The sequence below is a fragment of the Ruditapes philippinarum genome, unplaced genomic scaffold (genome assembly GCF_026571515.1).
Source record: "Ruditapes philippinarum isolate M1 unplaced genomic scaffold, ASM2657151v2 ctg1280_1_1_1_1, whole genome shotgun sequence".
NCBI lineage: Eukaryota > Metazoa > Mollusca > Bivalvia > Venerida > Veneridae > Ruditapes > Ruditapes philippinarum.
The window spans coordinates 3327-22035 of record NW_026865162.1 but is presented as its reverse complement, the minus strand read 5'-3'; the positions used below and the strand labels follow the sequence as shown (position 1 = coordinate 22035).

Genomic DNA, 18709 nt, shown 5'->3' with positions numbered 1-18709 from the left:
ATCTCTTGTAATTTTAGAGTAATGTCCCGGACAAAATGAACAATTGGCAATAACTCCAAAATTAGGCAAGACAGAGTTATGGTTCTTTAACAATGCACTTCTACTCAATTAGATCTATCTACCTACAATGTTTCATGTTGATATCTCTTATACTTTTTAGAGTTATGTCCCTGACAAAGTTCAAAGTGTAAAAATAAACAAAGGGCAGTAATTCAAAAATTAGGCACAGCAGAGTTACAGGTCTTGTGAGTTGCAAACCTACTCAATGAGATCAATCTACCTACAAAGTTTCATGTTGATACCTCTTGTTGTTTCAAAGTTATGTCCCAAACAAGAAAAGCGGCGACTATATGCTCACCCTTTGGGGAGCATAAAAATTAGCATGAGAAATAACAAAAGGGAAATAACTTTATGATCATGACGGGTAGTTATCACTTTAGTGCACTGCATTCCTCCTCAATTTTTGTAATTGATATCAAAACACTTGAATGAACATTATATTTGAAGTTTGAAGTAAATCCTCGAGGAAAATAGAGTGGACACAGACACTGGGATAAGTAGGACAGCTCCTCATTTTCTTCATACAGTCCAGCCAAAAATGTAAAACTCAAAATTTAGACATTTTTATGCACACAACTTCTATGTGGTTTAAAAACATAACATTCAACGTAGAGATTCTGAATTTTTATTTACATACTAGTTTATTACAGCCGAACAAATCCCAAGTTTGTCATCTTATTTACATCTCTATAACAGTATACATGTATGCATATTTTTTCTAAATTAACAACAACAGCAGCAACAACAATTTAAAACTGTAACTTGTACTTGTATATCATAACAATGGAAATTTCATTAATTCTGATGAAACAAATGCAAATCGGCTTGTGAAATTTTTATGGTCCCTTAATTAATACAATAAATCAGAAACAAAAATAAATTAAAAGCCAATTAACTTAAATTTCCTTAAAACTTCTGATAAACACAAAAATAAGGATACAAAGAACTGATTATATATTTCTGTCTAAGCTATGCTAAGAAACTTAACATGTAAACAATGCTGTGAGTGTTTGACTAAGTTTATTCATATATATCAAGTTAAATGAATTCATAGATATTGAAGCAAACAATATACAGATTTATTTTTATAGTTGTAAAACCCAAAGTTCAAAATTTATACTTTAATATTAATGTTTAGCTGTTTATGATTTACTATAATATAAAATAAAGGAATCCACCAAGATCCAATAGCCTAAGAACATTAAATTTGTATATCTTACATAGATCAGCTGTGACACATAAAACAGAGGGATATTGAAAATATATTTAAGAAATATACCAGTACTTAGAAATGAACAGATTTTTTTGTGTATGTGCTATTCTTAGTAAGATTTCAGTGAAAAGTGTTAAAATGTTTACAAATTTGGGTCATTTTTCACAATTAGAAAAATCGGGGGGGGGGGGGGGGGGGGGGGGGGGGATGGAGAAAGAACACTATATATAATATGTTTAAATAATGGTTTTAGAGCATTTTTTATGCTTATCTTTTATATGTCATAATTATAGCAAACTGTGAACACAGTATTTTGACTTCCATTCAAAATACTAAATCACTGCATTTTTGAAACAGACAAGCTAAAAATAAAACAAGAACCCGTTTATTAAACCCAAATGCCCCCGTCACAGATTCTTATCAGTAACAATTTTTCCAAAAAGATTCATCCATTCACTCAGTTATGGACAGGAAACATGCCAAAATAACTGTAAACACAGCTGCATAACTTAACAGAGCAATGACATTTTGTTATTGGAAGAATATAAGTTGGCAAGTGACTGCTATGACTTGTGATGAAGTTGAAAAATATTCAACTTTATCAAATATATATAAATGGAAGACTTTACCTTGAACCTTGACCAAACAGACCACTAACTCAATCTAAAGGATGCAAGTTATCATCCTTTCAAATATGAAACAACATCAGTCAAAAAAAGTGAAGGCTGTTTTAGCAAATACGTGTAGAAATCTATTATTCTACCCTTGATTTTCTGACCTTCTAACTTTGTTAAAATTAACATTAAAAGTCAAGATACTTTAACAACTTCTCTTTAAATAATTTGATGTTGTCTTCATATAATTACTTCTAAAAATCAACATTCACAATAAATGTACTTGTCACAACTGTAAGTTCTGGTTGCCTTGACAACATAAATGATCAAGACATCACCTTACTTCCCAGAATGCACTTATCAATTTCATGGTAGTTCAGAACTACAAGATCAAGAGTATTTCTGTACAATCTGTGAAAGGGCAGTAAAAATATCATTGTTCAATAAAATCTGTCTCATTACTTTAAGTCTCTGTTCCAATGTTTTTCTTGACATGCTGTAAGTTTCTTCATCAGTTCCTGCTGTAAATAAAACAATTAAAAATAAAATTCATTAGTTGCTTCTAAAATTAGTAACAAAAGATAACAAGAGCTGTCGGTAGGACAAAAAAAAAGCAACACTCAACTATTCTTAGTGCTTGATAGTAAAAAAAAATGCTTGATACAGTTACCTCCTCCTGTTTACAGGTTGGGGTAATGATGGTGAACAAGTGTGCAAAGTTTCAAAGCCATATGTCAATGGACTTTGAAAATATTTGAGGTATTACAAAAACTTTAATGTGAATTCTAAGTCGAAAAAGGGGCATAATTCTGTCAAAATGTTTGATACAGTTACCTCCTCCTGTTTACAGGTTGGTGTAATGATGGTAAACAAGTGTGCAAAGTTTCAAAGCCATATGTCAATGGACTTTGAAAATACTTGAGGTATTACAAAAACTTAAACGTTAATTCTAAGTCGAGAAAGGGGCATAATTCTGTCAAAATGCTTGATACAGTTACCTCCTCCTGTCTACGGGTTGCGGTGATGATGGTTAACAAGTGTGCAAAGTTTCAAAGCCATATGTCAATGGACTTTGAAAATATTTGAGGTATTACAAAAAATTTAACATAAATTCTAAGTCGAAAAAGAGGCATAATTCTGTCAAAATGCTTGATACAGTTATCTCCTCCTGTCTACAGGTTGGGGTGGAGATGGTGAACAAGTGTGCAAAGTTTCAAAGCCATATGTCAATGGACTTTGAAAATATCTGAGGTATTACAAAAACTTTAACATAAGTGGATACGCCGACGCTCGGGTGACTACAATAGCTCTACTTCTTATCGAATAGTCGAGCTAAAAATTAGGTGGAAATAAGACATAATCTTTGCCTGTCTGTATCAATTTTTCAATATAGGTGTTCTTGTCGTGGAGGGTATTTGTTCATCGCCTATTTCACCTTAATATTTTAATGGGTAGGTGTCTTTTCTCTCTCAGTGTAGGAACTCTTTAGGTTGAGGTTGTGTTGTTTTTGCTGATTTCCTAGCTGGTATCGAGTTGTATTCCTGTTTTTATCAAGTTTTTTTTCTAAAACACTTAGACATAATACTTTCAAAATGAAACAGTTGTGCTATGTTTTCATACTTGGAACAAATCAAACCAGCCCACATGTAAATATCTAATCTTAAAAATTCCCAAAGATTTCTGTTTAACTCATCCAATACTATTCTACACAAAATACATGTAATAATGTTTAAAAGCATACTTGTATTTTCTTACAATATTCTTGCACAATCTAAGTATCATATATTATAACTTGAAGGCTGTTTTTCCCCCTTTTTTGTTTGGTAGAGTTTTAAGTATTGTTTGCACAGTGTACCAATGTCAGAAATCCAGTACATGTACAAGGTCTTAATCTTTCAATTGAGTTCTCTGCATCTTAGAAGATTTCTTAGAAGTTTTAAGATGTATAACCATTTTCATCCTATCTTTTCATTTCTGTTAAACCAGACATGAAAAGAAACATCATTTAATGATAAGAATGCACTTTCAGCGATTTACTTTTATTTTTTACTTCGATAGTAGGGCTAATCTTGAAAATTAAAACAAAATTGTTGATTCAATAGTCTAATTAATTAATTAAATTTTGACATTCTTCAAAGTTATAAGCCCTACAAATTTCAGCAACATTGGTTATTAAATGTTGCAAGCGGCCGAAAAATGAAGCATCAGAATGTTGTATTGCTGACACATACACCTGCCAAACTGTTAATTGCCTTGTTAAAACAGTTACCATTGCGCATTGCTAATAAAATTTTCACACCTCTGCATGTTTTGCTAAAATTGTTTATACACATATCTCAAAATTTTAAATTTTTTATTTCATTATTATAATTATATCTATGATGACAAAAGTAAAGTGATACTTCATCAACAGTATACTAAAATGTCAATTTAGTTAACCTATACTCAGATGTGCGATCAAGTGCTATTTGATTAATAGATTAATGATTAATTAAATGGTTCTTTATCGCCATCTCTAACTATAAGTAAAACTGACACATTGTAAACTAAAGGTCAGATGTGATCTGTTCAGTTTTACTGATGGAAAAGGACTTTCAGGTAAGAGCAAGCACCTGTCTAAAAGCACAGGCCTGTTACCAGAGTGAGTTTCTAGATAGCTTTCTTAAATCTGAGTGGAGTTGTCAGTATAGTTGACATTTTAGATCAAAATAAAAACTTACCAGGACTCATTTCTAAAGTGTCAGGTAAACATTTTTCTAAACTATACTGCATTGTGACTTCCATTGGTGGAAAATTCTCTGAAGTCCATAGTTTAAATTTTAAATATGACACAGCAATATCAGCTTCAACTTCATCATGGAAATTGTTCTCATATGTTTTCTGTAAATAAAAGAAAAGAAGATATTGACATGGTCACATTTTTCACTCAACAAAGAGAAGTTTTTCACTTAAACTTTTTTTTTTTAACTGTACTGATAATTTAAACTGTAAAGCAATAATGAATTAAATATCTAATATCAATATCAGTCAGTCTGAAAACGAGTGTAGGACGGACAAAAGCCCTCCCGTCAAAAAGTGACAAGACGGATAAAAGCCCTCCCATGAAAATGACAGGGCGGACAAAAGCCCTCCCGTGAAAATAATAGGGCGGACAAAAGCTCTCCCGCAGCAAATACAATTTTCAATGCACTCAACATATTAAAATTGTTATCATGAATATTTTTGTTTTCCATTGGCATAACCGTGTTTGTATGAGCTTGAGCACATTCCTGAGAGGCATCTGAATAATTAGTGCTAAAATCTGTAAGTGCATATTTATTCACGTAGATATGAAGAATTACTCCTATGTGAAGATAAGATTAATAGAGTAATAAATGATGAAAAGAATTTTAAAATTATCTAACTTAAAAGTTAAAAACATTTATAATAAGCCTTGTAATGAGTCGATTACTTTTATAAGTGACTTTGTTTTTAACGACATTCATGTAAAAAATTACCACGTTAAACTTTTCAGGAAGGTATATTCAGAATAAAAGGTGGTTCTAGCTCATACACATACTTAGGCATTGAAAACAACAAGAAATATATGTAACAATTTTAATATGTTGAGTGCATTGAAAAAAACACAGGTATTCAACATACATATTTATTTTTGTTACGGGAGGGCTTTTGTCCGCCTTGTTAATTTCACGGGAGGGCTTTTGTCCGCCCAGTCATTTTCATGGGAGGGCTTTTGTCCACCCTGTTATTTTCACGGGAGGGCTTTTGTCCACCCTGTCATTTTCACGGGAGGGCTTTTGTCTGCCTTGTCATTTTTTGACGGGAGGGCTTTTGTCCGTTTCCCATCTGAAAACGTATGCTGATGTAGACCAAACCCTATACAACACAAAGTAAGCTTGAGTGTGTATGTAGTCTATGTTAAATTAGGGAACAAAAAACAACTTTTGCTGTCTAGTACTGATGATAATTTACCTCAATGCATAAGACAAAGAAATGAATTTTAAGCCAAAAGAAGGTCACTATACAGCTGCCAATGGAAATAAGAGCTTGCTCTTTTTGTGTTATCCTTGGTTTTGGGAACAAGTCATAATTTACATAATATAGTATTTATTCATTCATTTATTTATTTATTTGTAATTGTTTGTATCTATATTGTGTTTGTGTATCATGTAACATGTTTACCTTTTGCCGAAATAAATCAACCTTTCTAATGAGAACCTAAATAAACAGAAAACCAAGCAATATAAGGAAAGGAGGTAGCCCTGAAAACGGCTAAGAAAAGGGCCTGTGTTTCAAGCAGTCATACTGTGCTAGGGGCTCACGCTTTGAGAAGAAGTGAGATGAAGTTATTCTTTGAGAAGAAGTGAGATGAAGTTACTCTTGAAAGCTTTTAATTCCTATAAATAACAATGGACTATTCCAAATTTAAAACGGGCAAGACAATGTTATCAATTTAAGATAGATAAAGGGCCAAGAATCCTGATTACCTACCTTTGCCTCTTTAAGACCTTCTCTCCTCTGAATGTACGCATACAGTAGCTTTCTAACCTCCTCAACAAACTCTTTAATTCCATTTCCTAAAAATATTTTAAACCTTCTATTTGTTATTTCTTTTTTATTTGTTTCTATTTTCCCGTCACATCAACACAGTTTTGTTTGTTTGTTTGTTTCATTTTACGCCTTTTTCAACAGTATTTCAGTCATATAGGCGGGTAGTTTCCTAACCATCGTTCCTGGAGAGTTACACCAGTACTAGACTACCTTCCTCCGCGCTAAACTACCAAAGCATCTCCCGGGGATCGAACCCACGCCAGAGAGGTAACTTGATTAGAAGTCATCGACTCTAACCCCTCGACCACGGAGGCGGTCACCACATCAACACAGTAAAGGTACTGGTAAATTTCCAACATTTCTGCTGAAAGAAGGCATCATGTATCCCTGCTTTCATTATTTCAGGTCCAAACTGACGCCGGAGTAAAAACCACAGACCTTCATTATAAAGAAGGTTGATAGCTTCCTCACATGAAAAAAACACAAAGTCCCTTACCCACAGCGGTAAAAGGCAGTTAATTAAAGTAAGTAGTCATAACCATTTATAATACAAAGGTCAAAGCCGCTATGAGTCAAGGTCCTAAATCAAGTCGAATTAGAACAATTCAATCTGTTCTGCTTTTAGAGTAGCAAAATTATATTATAAATACTTGTTCAAATATAAAAGCAATAAGCAATTATGTTCTTTAATTCTTCTACAAAGAAATATCTTCATGTGTTCCAAAAGAAACTATCCAATTTTGCCACATTATTCAACAGAATTTGCAACATAGAACAATTGACGGCCAGACCAATAACAAAATTAAATATTTAAGGAAAAAGTTCTAAGAATGTTATAAAATACAAAACTTTGCTATTATCCCTTATTAAACGTGTTGACCTTATCAAGCAGATTCATCCTACTGTGAATTTGGAACAGTCCATCTATAGTAAGGCATGATAGTATCAAAATTGAGCTACCAACAGTATTGACATACATGCCATAACGTTCCAGACTGTCCCGGAACAGTCCATTCATAGTTCAAGTGATTACAGTATTAAAATTGAGCTATGTACAGTATAGAGCCTGGTCTAACAGCATGGAAGCATAGTCTGGCCGTGCTCTATACATGTAACAAAGGCTTATCAATTTCAGCTATCACAACTAAGGCATAACAAGCTGCACCAGACCTATGTTATTTCAACATTTATGTGAAGTATATGTGTATAGTATGTCAAGAAAAAAGCTTGTTTTTTGGCCAATGGATTTCACCTTTTATTTAACATGGGAGGCATACATCTTGAATGTTTAATTTTAGCTGCTTTGGCTAAAAATATGGAAAATTTATGACGTTTTGTATAAATAAATATATAAATGTACCAATTGGTATGAATTCAGTAAACAATTAAACATAAAAGAATCTATGAATAAATTACCTATATATTTTTCCAACAGTTGACTGGCTGGAATAAAGGGAGGTAAATTGTGTTTTCCAAGTTTATAGTTCTCCCCCTTTCTCAACAGTTGCACACTATAATGTTCTGTGGTTGGATACTGGTTCTTGTAAAGAGGGTCAAACCTGAGAACCAAATCTGGACCCATCGACTTGATACATACACCTGCAATAAATTTCCCTTTTAAAATACATACATATATACAATCATAAATAACAAGGCAAACACAGTTATCCCCCCTGAATACTTTCTACATTTTTTATTTCACAACAGCATAACTAAGAATATTCTTTTCTTTTAAAAATAATGAATCAGAAAAAAACTAAAAATGTGCAGAGGACAAGGAAACCCCTACATTCCACTGTTATGTCAGTCTACTGACATACAGCTGGACAGACAAAGGAAATCCTACATGACTCCCCCTACCCTTAAGTGGTCCAGGCATAAAATTGATTCCCAATTTTTCCAATGTTGACATCTTGATTTGTTCTCAATATTGAGCTGCAACAATTTCAGCTCTCAATTCTATATCATACTTTTTAATTAAACACACAGGGATTGAAAATTGCAAACTTTTTATAAGTCAAGCGAAATAACTACAAATAATAAATAAGTGCACAAGCAAACCCCCAGGTGCACAACTAAAAATGCCAACTAACATTTCTGTTAAGTTCAATGACTGAGTCAAATACTTTTTTGAGCTACATGCAACACAAGTTTTACTATGTCTAGGAAAATTACTCTTACAAAAGTATCAGAATTAATCCATGCAAAAACCCCATGCAGGTGCACAACTACACATGCTGATCAACATTTCTGTAAAGTTTGTTGACTTTACCTCAAGCATATATAAAAACTACAGTCACAGTTTGATTCTTTTTTTTATATTACATATCTTAAAACAGAAACAAAGAAAACTAGTATTTTTATTTGACACTAAAAATGTGTATTCTTATGTGATTGTGGGCTTTTGCTAGAATTTTCTAACATGAAATTGGTCATTTGGAAATGTTTTTATTTTCAATTTTGGGGATATCAAGATGAAAACCATAAGTTTGGTGACAAAGGCTTACCATAATCACTTTCAGGTTCCAGCAAGTTAAAACAATCTGATATACTTACAAATATATTCCTTTTTGCAAAATGATAATGCACACTTACAATTTCTGATAAGAAACAGGTTCAATGTTCAATTTTCCATAAAAATTGAAACAGTTTTGTGCTGTGTTTCTAACTGCTGATGGGATTTTTTTTTTAAACTGGGAACAAAGAGACTATTTTGGATTGGGAATGGGGCATTATTAGGCACCTGATGATAGAGTGAAAATTCACTGGCTCTACTGAGGTAATAACAACATTTCATCATATAACACTACATGTAGTACTGGTTTATTTCAGAAAGTAGACTCTAGAATCACGGTACAAATAAGCTTTAAGCTTTTACCACATTTTAGTTTAATCCTTAACCTGCAGAATTTCTTAAGTGGACTTTTCGAATTTTCATTAATCAAATTTTAGGGGATATGAAGGTGAGAATTTGAAGTTGGTCAGCCAACAGTATAAAGGCTGGTCAGTGGTCAGACTGGATGGATGTGAAGGCTGGCTTGGCTCTATACTGTTGGCAAAGACTGACCAGCCTGGCTCTATACTGGTGGCAAAGACTGACCACCCTGGCTTTATACTGGTGGCAAAGACTGACCAGTCTGGCTCTTTACTGGTGGCAAAGACTAACCAGCCTGGCTCTATACTGGTGGCAAAAACTGACCAGCCTGGCTCTATACTGGTGGCAAAGACTAACCAGCCCGGCTCTATACTGGTGGCAAAGACTAACCAGCCTGGCTCTATACTGGTGGCAAAGACTAACCAGCCTGGCTCTATACTGGTGGCAAAGACTAACCAGCCTGGCTCTATATGGTGGCAAAGACTAACCAGCCCGGCTCTATACGGGTGGCAAAAACTAACCAGCCGGCTCTATACTGGTGGCAAAACTAACCAGCCCGGCTTCTATACTGTTGGCAAAGACTAACCAGCCCGGCTCTATACTGGTGGCAAAGACTAACCAGCCTGGCTCTATACTGGTGGCAAAGACTGACCAGTCTGGCTCTATACTGGTGGCAAAGACTAACCAGCCTGGCTTCTATACTGGTGGCAAAAAACTTAACCAGCCTGGCTCTATACTGGTGGCAAAGACTACAGCCTGGCTCTATACTGGTGGCAAAAAACTGCCCAGCCTGGCTCTATACTGGTGGCAAAGACTAATCAGCCTGGCTCTATACTGGTGGCAAAGACTAACCAGTCTGGCTCTTTACTGGTGGTAAAAACTAACCAGCCCGGCTCTATACTGGTGGCAAAGACTGACCACCCTGGCTCTATACTGGTGGCAAAAACTAACCAAGCCCGGCTCTATACTGGTGGCAAAGACTGACCAGCCTGGCTCTATACTGGTGGCAAAGACTAACCAGCCTGGCTCTATACTGGTGGCAAAGACTAACCAGCCCTGGCTCTATACTGGTGGCAAGACTAACCAGCCCAGCTCAATACTGGTGGCAAAAACTAAAACCAGCCTGGCTCTATACTGGTGGCAAAGACTCGACCAGCTGGCTCTATACTGGTGGCAAAGACTGACCAGTCTGGCTCTATACTGGTGGCAAAGACTAACCAGCCTGGCTCTATACTGGTGGCAAAGACTAACCAGCCCAGCTCAATACTGGTGGCAAAAACTAACCAGCCTGGCTCTATACTGGTGGCAAAGACTCGACCAGCCTGGCTCTATACTGGTGGCAAAGACTAACCAGCCTGGCTCTATACTGGTGGCAAAGACTAACCAGCCTGGCTCTATACTGGTGGCAAAGACTAACCAGCCCAGCTCAATACTGGTGGCAAAAACTAACCAGCCTGGCTCTATACTGGTGGCAAAGACTCGACCATGCCTGGCTCTATACTGGTGGCAAAGACTGACCAGTCTGGCTCTATACTGGTGGCAAAGACTGACCAGTCTGGTTCTATACTGGTGGCAAAGACTAACCAGCCTGGCTCTATTACTGGTGGCAAAGACTAACCAGCCTGGCTCTATACTGGTGGTAAAGAACTGACCAGCCTGATTCTATACTGGTGGCAAAGACTTACCAGTTCTGGCTCTATACTGGTGGCAAAGACTGACCAGTCTGGCTCTATACTGGTGCAAAGACTAACCAGCCAGCTCAATACTGGTGGCAATGACTGACCAGCCCCGGCCTGTAATGGTGGCAAAGGACTGACCAGTCTGGCAATGACTGACCAGCCTGGCTCTATATGGTGGCAATGACTGACCAGCCTGGCTCTGTAATGGTGGCAAAAGACTGACCAGTCTGGCATACTGAAAGACTAACCAGCCCGGCTCTGTAATGGTGGCAAAGACTGACCAGTCTGGCTCTATACTGGTGGCAAAGACTAACTAACCAGCCCGGCTCTGTAATGGTGGCAAAGACTGACCAGTCTGGCTCTATACTGGTGGCAATGACTGACCAGCCCGGCTCTATACTGGTGCAAAGACTGACCAGTCTGGCTCTATACTGGTGGTAAAGACTGACCAGCCTGGCTCTATACTGGTGGCAAAGACTAACCAGTCTGGCTCTATACTGGTGGCACTTTCACCTTAAGCAGTGTAAAGTTTAATAAACCATGTTTTAAATAGCAAACCTAGGTTTTATCTTACCATGTAAACGGTACATGTCTAGAATAACTTTACAATCAGAAACATTTCTCTGCTCTTCTGATATCACCTCATTACGTTGCCCCACTTCAAACTGAAATAAAGAAAATACATATTGAGGATTGAGTGCAACACTGTTGTAAGTTCTTTATTTCAATATCAAAGTTACTGCTGTTTTGCAGTCAACCCTCGATAAATGCATTTGTGACAGATAATAAAGAAAGCTTCCATGATTTGTGCATTGTTCTTGAATACAAGTTACATTTAAGAACCATTAAAATGTGAGATGTCACATACTGGATTCTTTATTTGAACTGTGTTCTGTCTATAGTTATGACACACTAACGCCCTTTCATTTTCTTTATCATTTATCTCCCCATTTTTGCTCACATTGTATCATTTATTGCATAATTTAGTAACAATATTCAAGCTCTGTTGGGAAACACGGTCATTTACAAATTTTATTAATTCCATGTATGATGACTTAGAACTGATTTGTGCCCATAAGACAACATAGTACAGTACTATAAAAAGCAAACATCTCAAACATTTCAAATGCCCTTTTTTTATTTGGCTTGGTTTTACGTCACACCAACACAAAAATGGTGATATAGCAACCTTTCAGCTTTAGTGGTGGATGAGGCCTTTAATACCCCTCTGTGCATTATTTCAGCCACAAATTGGCACCTAAGTAGAACTACCGTATTTTGGTAAGCTAGCTGGATAATTATAACTTCCTCAAATGAAAGAATCCAATGTCCTTATTGGGACTGAAAACTGACAGCTACGAGGGGCAAGTGGTTTTGAAGCCAATGACCTTAATCACTTGGCCACAGACGCCCCCTTTTTATGAGTCAGACAACCTTAACCACAAGTTCACCACTTCTTACCTTTTGGTTACGTAATTTTTCTAGTCTGTTAATAAGATCTTGGTTTTCTCCTGTTTAAGTCTGTCGATAAATTCTATTGCGTGACCTTTGTCTTCTTGTTCATCTAAATAGTCCATGTTCAATCTAAAGAAATGAGAAAAGAAATTAATGGGTATTACTGTGATAACAACATTAGTGTGGTTACTTTTTTGCATGTTTTCAATATTAACAGACAGGCTATCTATATCATCAGTTAAAATTGGTTCTATTTTCAGCCTGTAGATTTTTAAATATCCCTTTGACCAAGGCCAAATCATTTGTTTTTGCTGGCACATCTGTTGCCTCAGATGCAAGTAAAAACCCTTTGTTTACAAAACAAATATTTCATGTTTTTATGTTATGCAGTTGTAAATAGTCAAGGCCTTTTTATCTTCATTTCAACAGAATTATTAAATTCTATTTACTTTTTTTTGTAGATCTATTTTTTTTAGATAGATTCCTATATTCCATGAAAGTTCTTTGAATATATATTTTGGAGATGTAGGACTTTTGTTTTTTTTGCTTTTAAAAAAAGTAAACATGGCTTATTTTTCAACTGTCTTTTCAATATAGCTTTCTATTTAAGCCTTTACCAAGAAAAAAGTTTTGAAAAATTCATTTTTTAATGTGTAAAATATGAGTTTACCTTTATAATGATATAAAATATTAAATTGTTTAAAAATGATGAAAAATAACTTTGTATTTATTAACCTTTTACCCCATGAGCATATTGCGAAAAATGGCCATTTTCATTGAAAAGCCTCCTGTAACAAGTTCAAACTGCTATGAAAGTATGAAAAATGCTTCAATGCTGATGAAACTTGGCACAAATGTTGACTAGACCAAAGCCTCTGTAACAGCATGCTAATTCTAAATTTCCTGTTACCATGGCAACGGGGGGTGTCTCAAAATTGCCAAAAATCACTATTTTGCATTGTTTTTTTCCATCAAAACTGATTTCAAAGTGCTGCAACTTCTCAATGAATTGAGATAGAGTACAAGGCTTTTCAGCGTCCGTTACTAGTTACCCTAAGATCGACCTGAGGCCATTTTTAGCCTGTCACATGTCCAAAATTTTCTTGGCGATGGGGGGGACTCCGTCCCCCTTCAAACCCCCCAAATAGAAGGGGGCACATCCTCCTTCTGGCAACCCCCTGATGTAATATTTGGACGGGGGACGTCGGGCGCTGAAAAAGTGGTCACTTTTTTTAACAACATTTCTCAAACGAAAAACAGTGTTTGGGGTTTAAATAGGGCATTTTTTCACTGTTTGAGGGGGGGGGGGGGGGGGGGGGGGGGGGGAAAAAAAGCTGTCAAAACACACTTATATAAGGGAAAAGGTTAATATAAAATTACTATGTTTTGCATTTTATCAGCTGCCATAATTTTTTGCCAACAATTCACCAGTTATAGTCTGATTTTATTGACTTTTCAATTATGAATTCATACATTACAGCACTCATTTAAATATTCGATCCCACTTCAGTTCTGTCTTGATCCCACTTCAGTTCTATCTAGAATTGATATTTAGTATATAACTAATGTTTAGAAAAAAGCAGTGTCTATTCTAGGAGGGGGATTCACTCCGGTTTTGAGAATTCCCCCCTTTTTTTCAGAGGCAGGGGGAAAAATTTTACATAGGGAAAGAAGGAAAAAAATTCAACAAATTTAATAAATCCTCACTTTTTGATAAAAATCCCCGTTTTTTAAAATTTCTAGAATAAACACTGAAAAAAGTCACACTAGCCTTAATCACATCCACAATATCAGTCAGTCAAAAGATACTTAATATATCAGAGGTCTCAGTTTGATCCCTAACTTTTAAAGGTTTTCTATTTTTAGCTTTAGCAGCCCCTTAAAGGGGCCAATCAAATTAATATGAGCAAACTTAATAAAAACCCTCTAAAAATGCTAAAATTTGGTGATCATCATTCATCAATAATTAAGCAAGAAGAGTATAGAATGCAACAACAAGTAATGAGACTTTTGAGCCCTCATTACCTTCATTATCTTAAATATAATTAAAAGCCATTAAGGTGAGAAGCGTTTCCTTTATGCCTATCATATGCCCAGGTTAGTCAAAATATATTGATGTGCCAAATGTGATTCCGAGATATTTACGTTCTAGGTCAGAATCTCCCTTCTACGCGAGATATTGCCCAGGCCATCCTTAAAAAAATGTTTGTTTGCAGTAACCCGACCCAGAATTTTCAAGGTGGGTAGGTAGGTCGATTTTTTTTTTATTGAACTGTACTTCCAAATAAACATGGAACTTCAAAATTCTGGACAATATATGCTTTGATAATCTGGTAACAATTAATAATTTGATAACTGAATTCTAATTTAATAAGACCTACATTTTATTTCTTCCATTAACCTTTAAAAGAACGAAAACAAAGCACAGGCATAATTTTCTGATTCAAAAAAAAATTTTTTTTTATCCAGACTATTAAAAAAAAATTTTGAGTAGGGCCAAATTTTGTGAGTCGGTCGCGTTACTGCAAACAAACATTTTTTAAGGATGGCCTCAGACACGAAATTAGCACAATATTTTGTTGTGCAATACAATTAATTGGACTAATAGTAATATGCACACAACTTTAGTTACTGTTGCACATCAAAAGCGACATATAAACTTTAAAGTTATGGAATCCAGAACTAATCTAGTTCTTTTGGGTAGCAGTACATGCCCTACAGCTATCCACTTCCTTACCTAATAAAAAGCCCTGGCGCACAATATTTGTTGGGCTAATCTACATTCTATCTACATCTAGTCAATTATACTGCTTCAAAAATCGTAAAATTTACAGACTACAAATAACAAATGAATGAGGCATTACCAACAATGCTCTTGTGTTACTGTTTCTATAAGAAAAAGGAATTTTTTTTTTCAAAAATCTTCTGACTCTGTAAAGCTTATCTTAATATGTATTTCCAAATATTACTGTAACATGTAACATTTTGTAATACAGCCTATAAATGCATGGAATGACAGACTATTCTCTCCCTTATTGGTTCCTCTCCAGACGTTCTGAGCCCCTAACTGTTTCCTCCCCTGACGGTTCTCTCCCAAATTGAAATATGCAGACAGTTCTCCCCAAAATTATTTTTATAAGTACAGTTATCATAATAGTTTTGGCTTTATCTAATAACATTTCTTAATGAAGATAATTGAAAGAATGTGTTTGCTCTGTTTTGTTGTTCGTTTCATTTTACGCCTTTTACCAACAGTATTTCAGTCCATATAGGCGGGTAGTTTCCTAACCATTGATCCTGGAGAGTTACACCATGAGTACTAGACTACCTTCCTCTGCGCTAAACTACCAAAGCATCTCCTGGGATCAAACCAAACCCCAGAGAAATTACTGGATTAGAAGTCATCGACTCTAACCCCTTGACCACGGAGGCGGTTATGTGTTTGCTATTAAGTGTTGCTATTAAGTGCATTTTATAATTAATGTTTATTCTGAAAAGAGTTTGTAAATTCAATACCTTTTTCTGATATTTTAATCCTATACACCTTTCATTGTGTGAGAGGTTTAAGATTTTTGGACAGTAATTGACATACAACCTGAAATTATGTTAAGTCTCAGTGATATTCTTTTATTTGTTAAATAGGTTAACAAAGAATTAAAGTATGTTTTAGAAAATAATTACACAACAAATGGTATGCAATCACAATTTGGTTAATAATATAATACTTTTATACAAAATTGATTGATGAACATGTATTAATTAACATGAAACATTATACACATGTAATAGTCATAATAACTAATAAAAAATACTTATATTCATAAACCACCTTTTCACAGCTATCATTTTTGTATTTTAATCAAATCAATTTCAAACACGTCTTGATTCTTGAGTAATGAATGAATAAACACCTCAATTATCTCTGACAGCAAACTAAACACACTTGTGTATTGAAGACCTTTCTTCAATATACAAATTTAAAAAATCTACTGAAAATATAGCTTAAGGTCTTCAGCGTACCCGTTCATATAATATGACATGACATGAACTTTAATGACGCAAAACAAAAATGTTAAATAGCGGTTTCTTAAGTTTTGGAAGCCAGGACTACTGAAAATACTTCAATAAAATAAAAGAATTCTCTAATTTATATCAATTTATGATAAACTTATTCATTTCTTAAACATGCTGTTTTAATTAACTATTTTTTTTCTAATTTATGTCAATGAATAATAATTAAACTTACACATTTATTAAACATCTAAATTCTTCACTAATTTTTTTTCCTCAAATTTACAATTGTATACTGGCATGCGAGCAGTTCCCGTACAGAAGCAGTACCCGTATTTTTCATTTAAACGCTTGATTTTTACCTGTATTCTTCAAAAATTCATTTTAAATCAAGCAGATACATAAATGAGACAAAATCTAAGTGTCAGTTTGGCAGTACGTATAAAAAGACTCATTTTAAATCACTTTCACCTGTGCGTCGTCAAAACGTGACCTTGTTTTATCTGGGGGATTCCGTTATTGGGCCGCATGCGCAAAAAATACTTACACGGTGAGGCTTGTTTTAAAGGGGTTTTCCACTAATACCACCTGTTTACAAATAAGAGGGCAATGTGATGGAAAACTTTTTTAATTTTTCAGATTTTGACAAATATACTATATAAAATAATTTTATGCCTTTGAGTGCGTAAAATAATCAGCATACAAGCAATGCTTTTGCATCAAATGCGTTGGAACGGTAACCCCGTACCGGGTAATAGTACCCGCTTTAGTGTCTACGCACTATTTTTTTTTTTCCGGGAATTACATCTATTATATTCTTTAGATAATTGGTCTGTTCAACAATTGAAATGAAAAATAGGTCCAATATAAAAAATTGTATAATATAATGGGAGATTTATGTACGGGAACTATCTCTCATAAAAATAATGGATAATTTCGGGTACCCATATCGAGGCCTCATAAGTAAGGGGTTATTCCTATGTTATAACTGATGGAATTCCATGATTTGTGTGACGAGCCGAATATTCGATGTGTTAACATTCAAAATTGTTGGTGAGTTAGCGTAGTAAAAAATAATGATTAAGTAACTATGATTTTTGTACGGGAACTGCTCGCATGCCAGTACAGTATATCAAAATTAATAATAAATTTACACATTTATTTATTTCTAATTTATAGCAATTATTAAAAAAAAACTTACTAAAAAACTTATAAAAATAAATAGACACTGTCTGCCCTTTTGCAAATATGCAGACGGTTCTCCCCCAAAATAGGGAGAGAACCGTCAGGGAGGAAACGTCAGGGCAGAAACTAGTAAGGGAGAGAATAGTCTGACTACCAAATGCATCGCGTAATCTAATGACAATTCGCGTAAACTTACTTTTTATGAAACTAAAAAGATTCAGTGAACAATGACTATGGTAAAAGTTGATAATAGAGCCAATTTCAGATACATTAACAGACTGTTTTAAAATTGATTCTTTTCTAAAACGTTAATAAAATATTAGTTCATTTTTTCCCGCGATAACTCAATTCGGAACATCACTTGTCTTCTGGTTTGACGCCACTAAATATTAATTAGGCTATTATGGTCAGACACTCACATTGATATTTCCATAGACTTACAACATAAGAAATGGTCCCTAATCCTACCTTAAAATTGAGTTTTCATGCTAAAGAGGTGATTTTTCCAGCAGAATGAAATGCCTGACACATAAAAATGTTCCTGTTATATAGTTGTAGCCAACCAAATTTTTTGCAAAATGACTTCAAAGAGGATTACCCCCCATTTCATTGAAATTTTCTGCTGATCACAGGACTGACATACACTTTTTATAAATGCAAATATCCAAGTCAAAATTATCATAGAGACTCATGAAATATTTCATTTTCTTCAGAAAAAAATGTAGTGTTACTTTTTAAATTAGTTTTTATACTTAAAAATACCCCATTCTCATCCAATCACCTCACGTATTAAGTGATTCATACGGTTTTCCCTGCACTTTTTTTCAGCCAATCGCTGGCCGTGTTACAATGCGATTCCCTGACCTTATAGCGTTACACAAATATCATTTACAAGTTTGCTTCTTCAAAAAGAAGCATGCGAGAGAGGTCTTTTTGTTGCTGTAAAAGATTAATTAAAGTCGAATATATTTGGGGATATTCTTGCATAAAAGACACAATGAGTAATTATAAATTACAATTATTTAACAAAATAGAATTTATTGTAGGCCTATATATATTATATTGA

At 34.8% G+C, this 18709-nt stretch overlaps 1 protein-coding gene across 1 annotated transcript; it reads right to left on the bottom strand.

Annotated features, from left to right (window-relative positions):
- Positions 1-1470: 1470 nt before the first annotated feature.
- On the bottom strand, positions 1471-17991 carry LOC132728056 (centromere protein O-like). The gene is made up of 7 exons (XM_060713664.1): positions 17840-17991; positions 12454-12576; positions 11567-11657; positions 7855-8037; positions 6379-6464; positions 4608-4767; positions 1471-2408 (listed from the first exon to the last, which is right to left on the bottom strand). Exons 3-7 carry the CDS (start codon positions 11580-11582, stop codon positions 2278-2280), a joined length of 576 nt encoding a protein of 191 aa, XP_060569647.1. The 5' UTR covers positions 11583-11657; positions 12454-12576; positions 17840-17991; the 3' UTR covers positions 1471-2277.
- Positions 17992-18709: the final 718 nt, after the last annotated feature.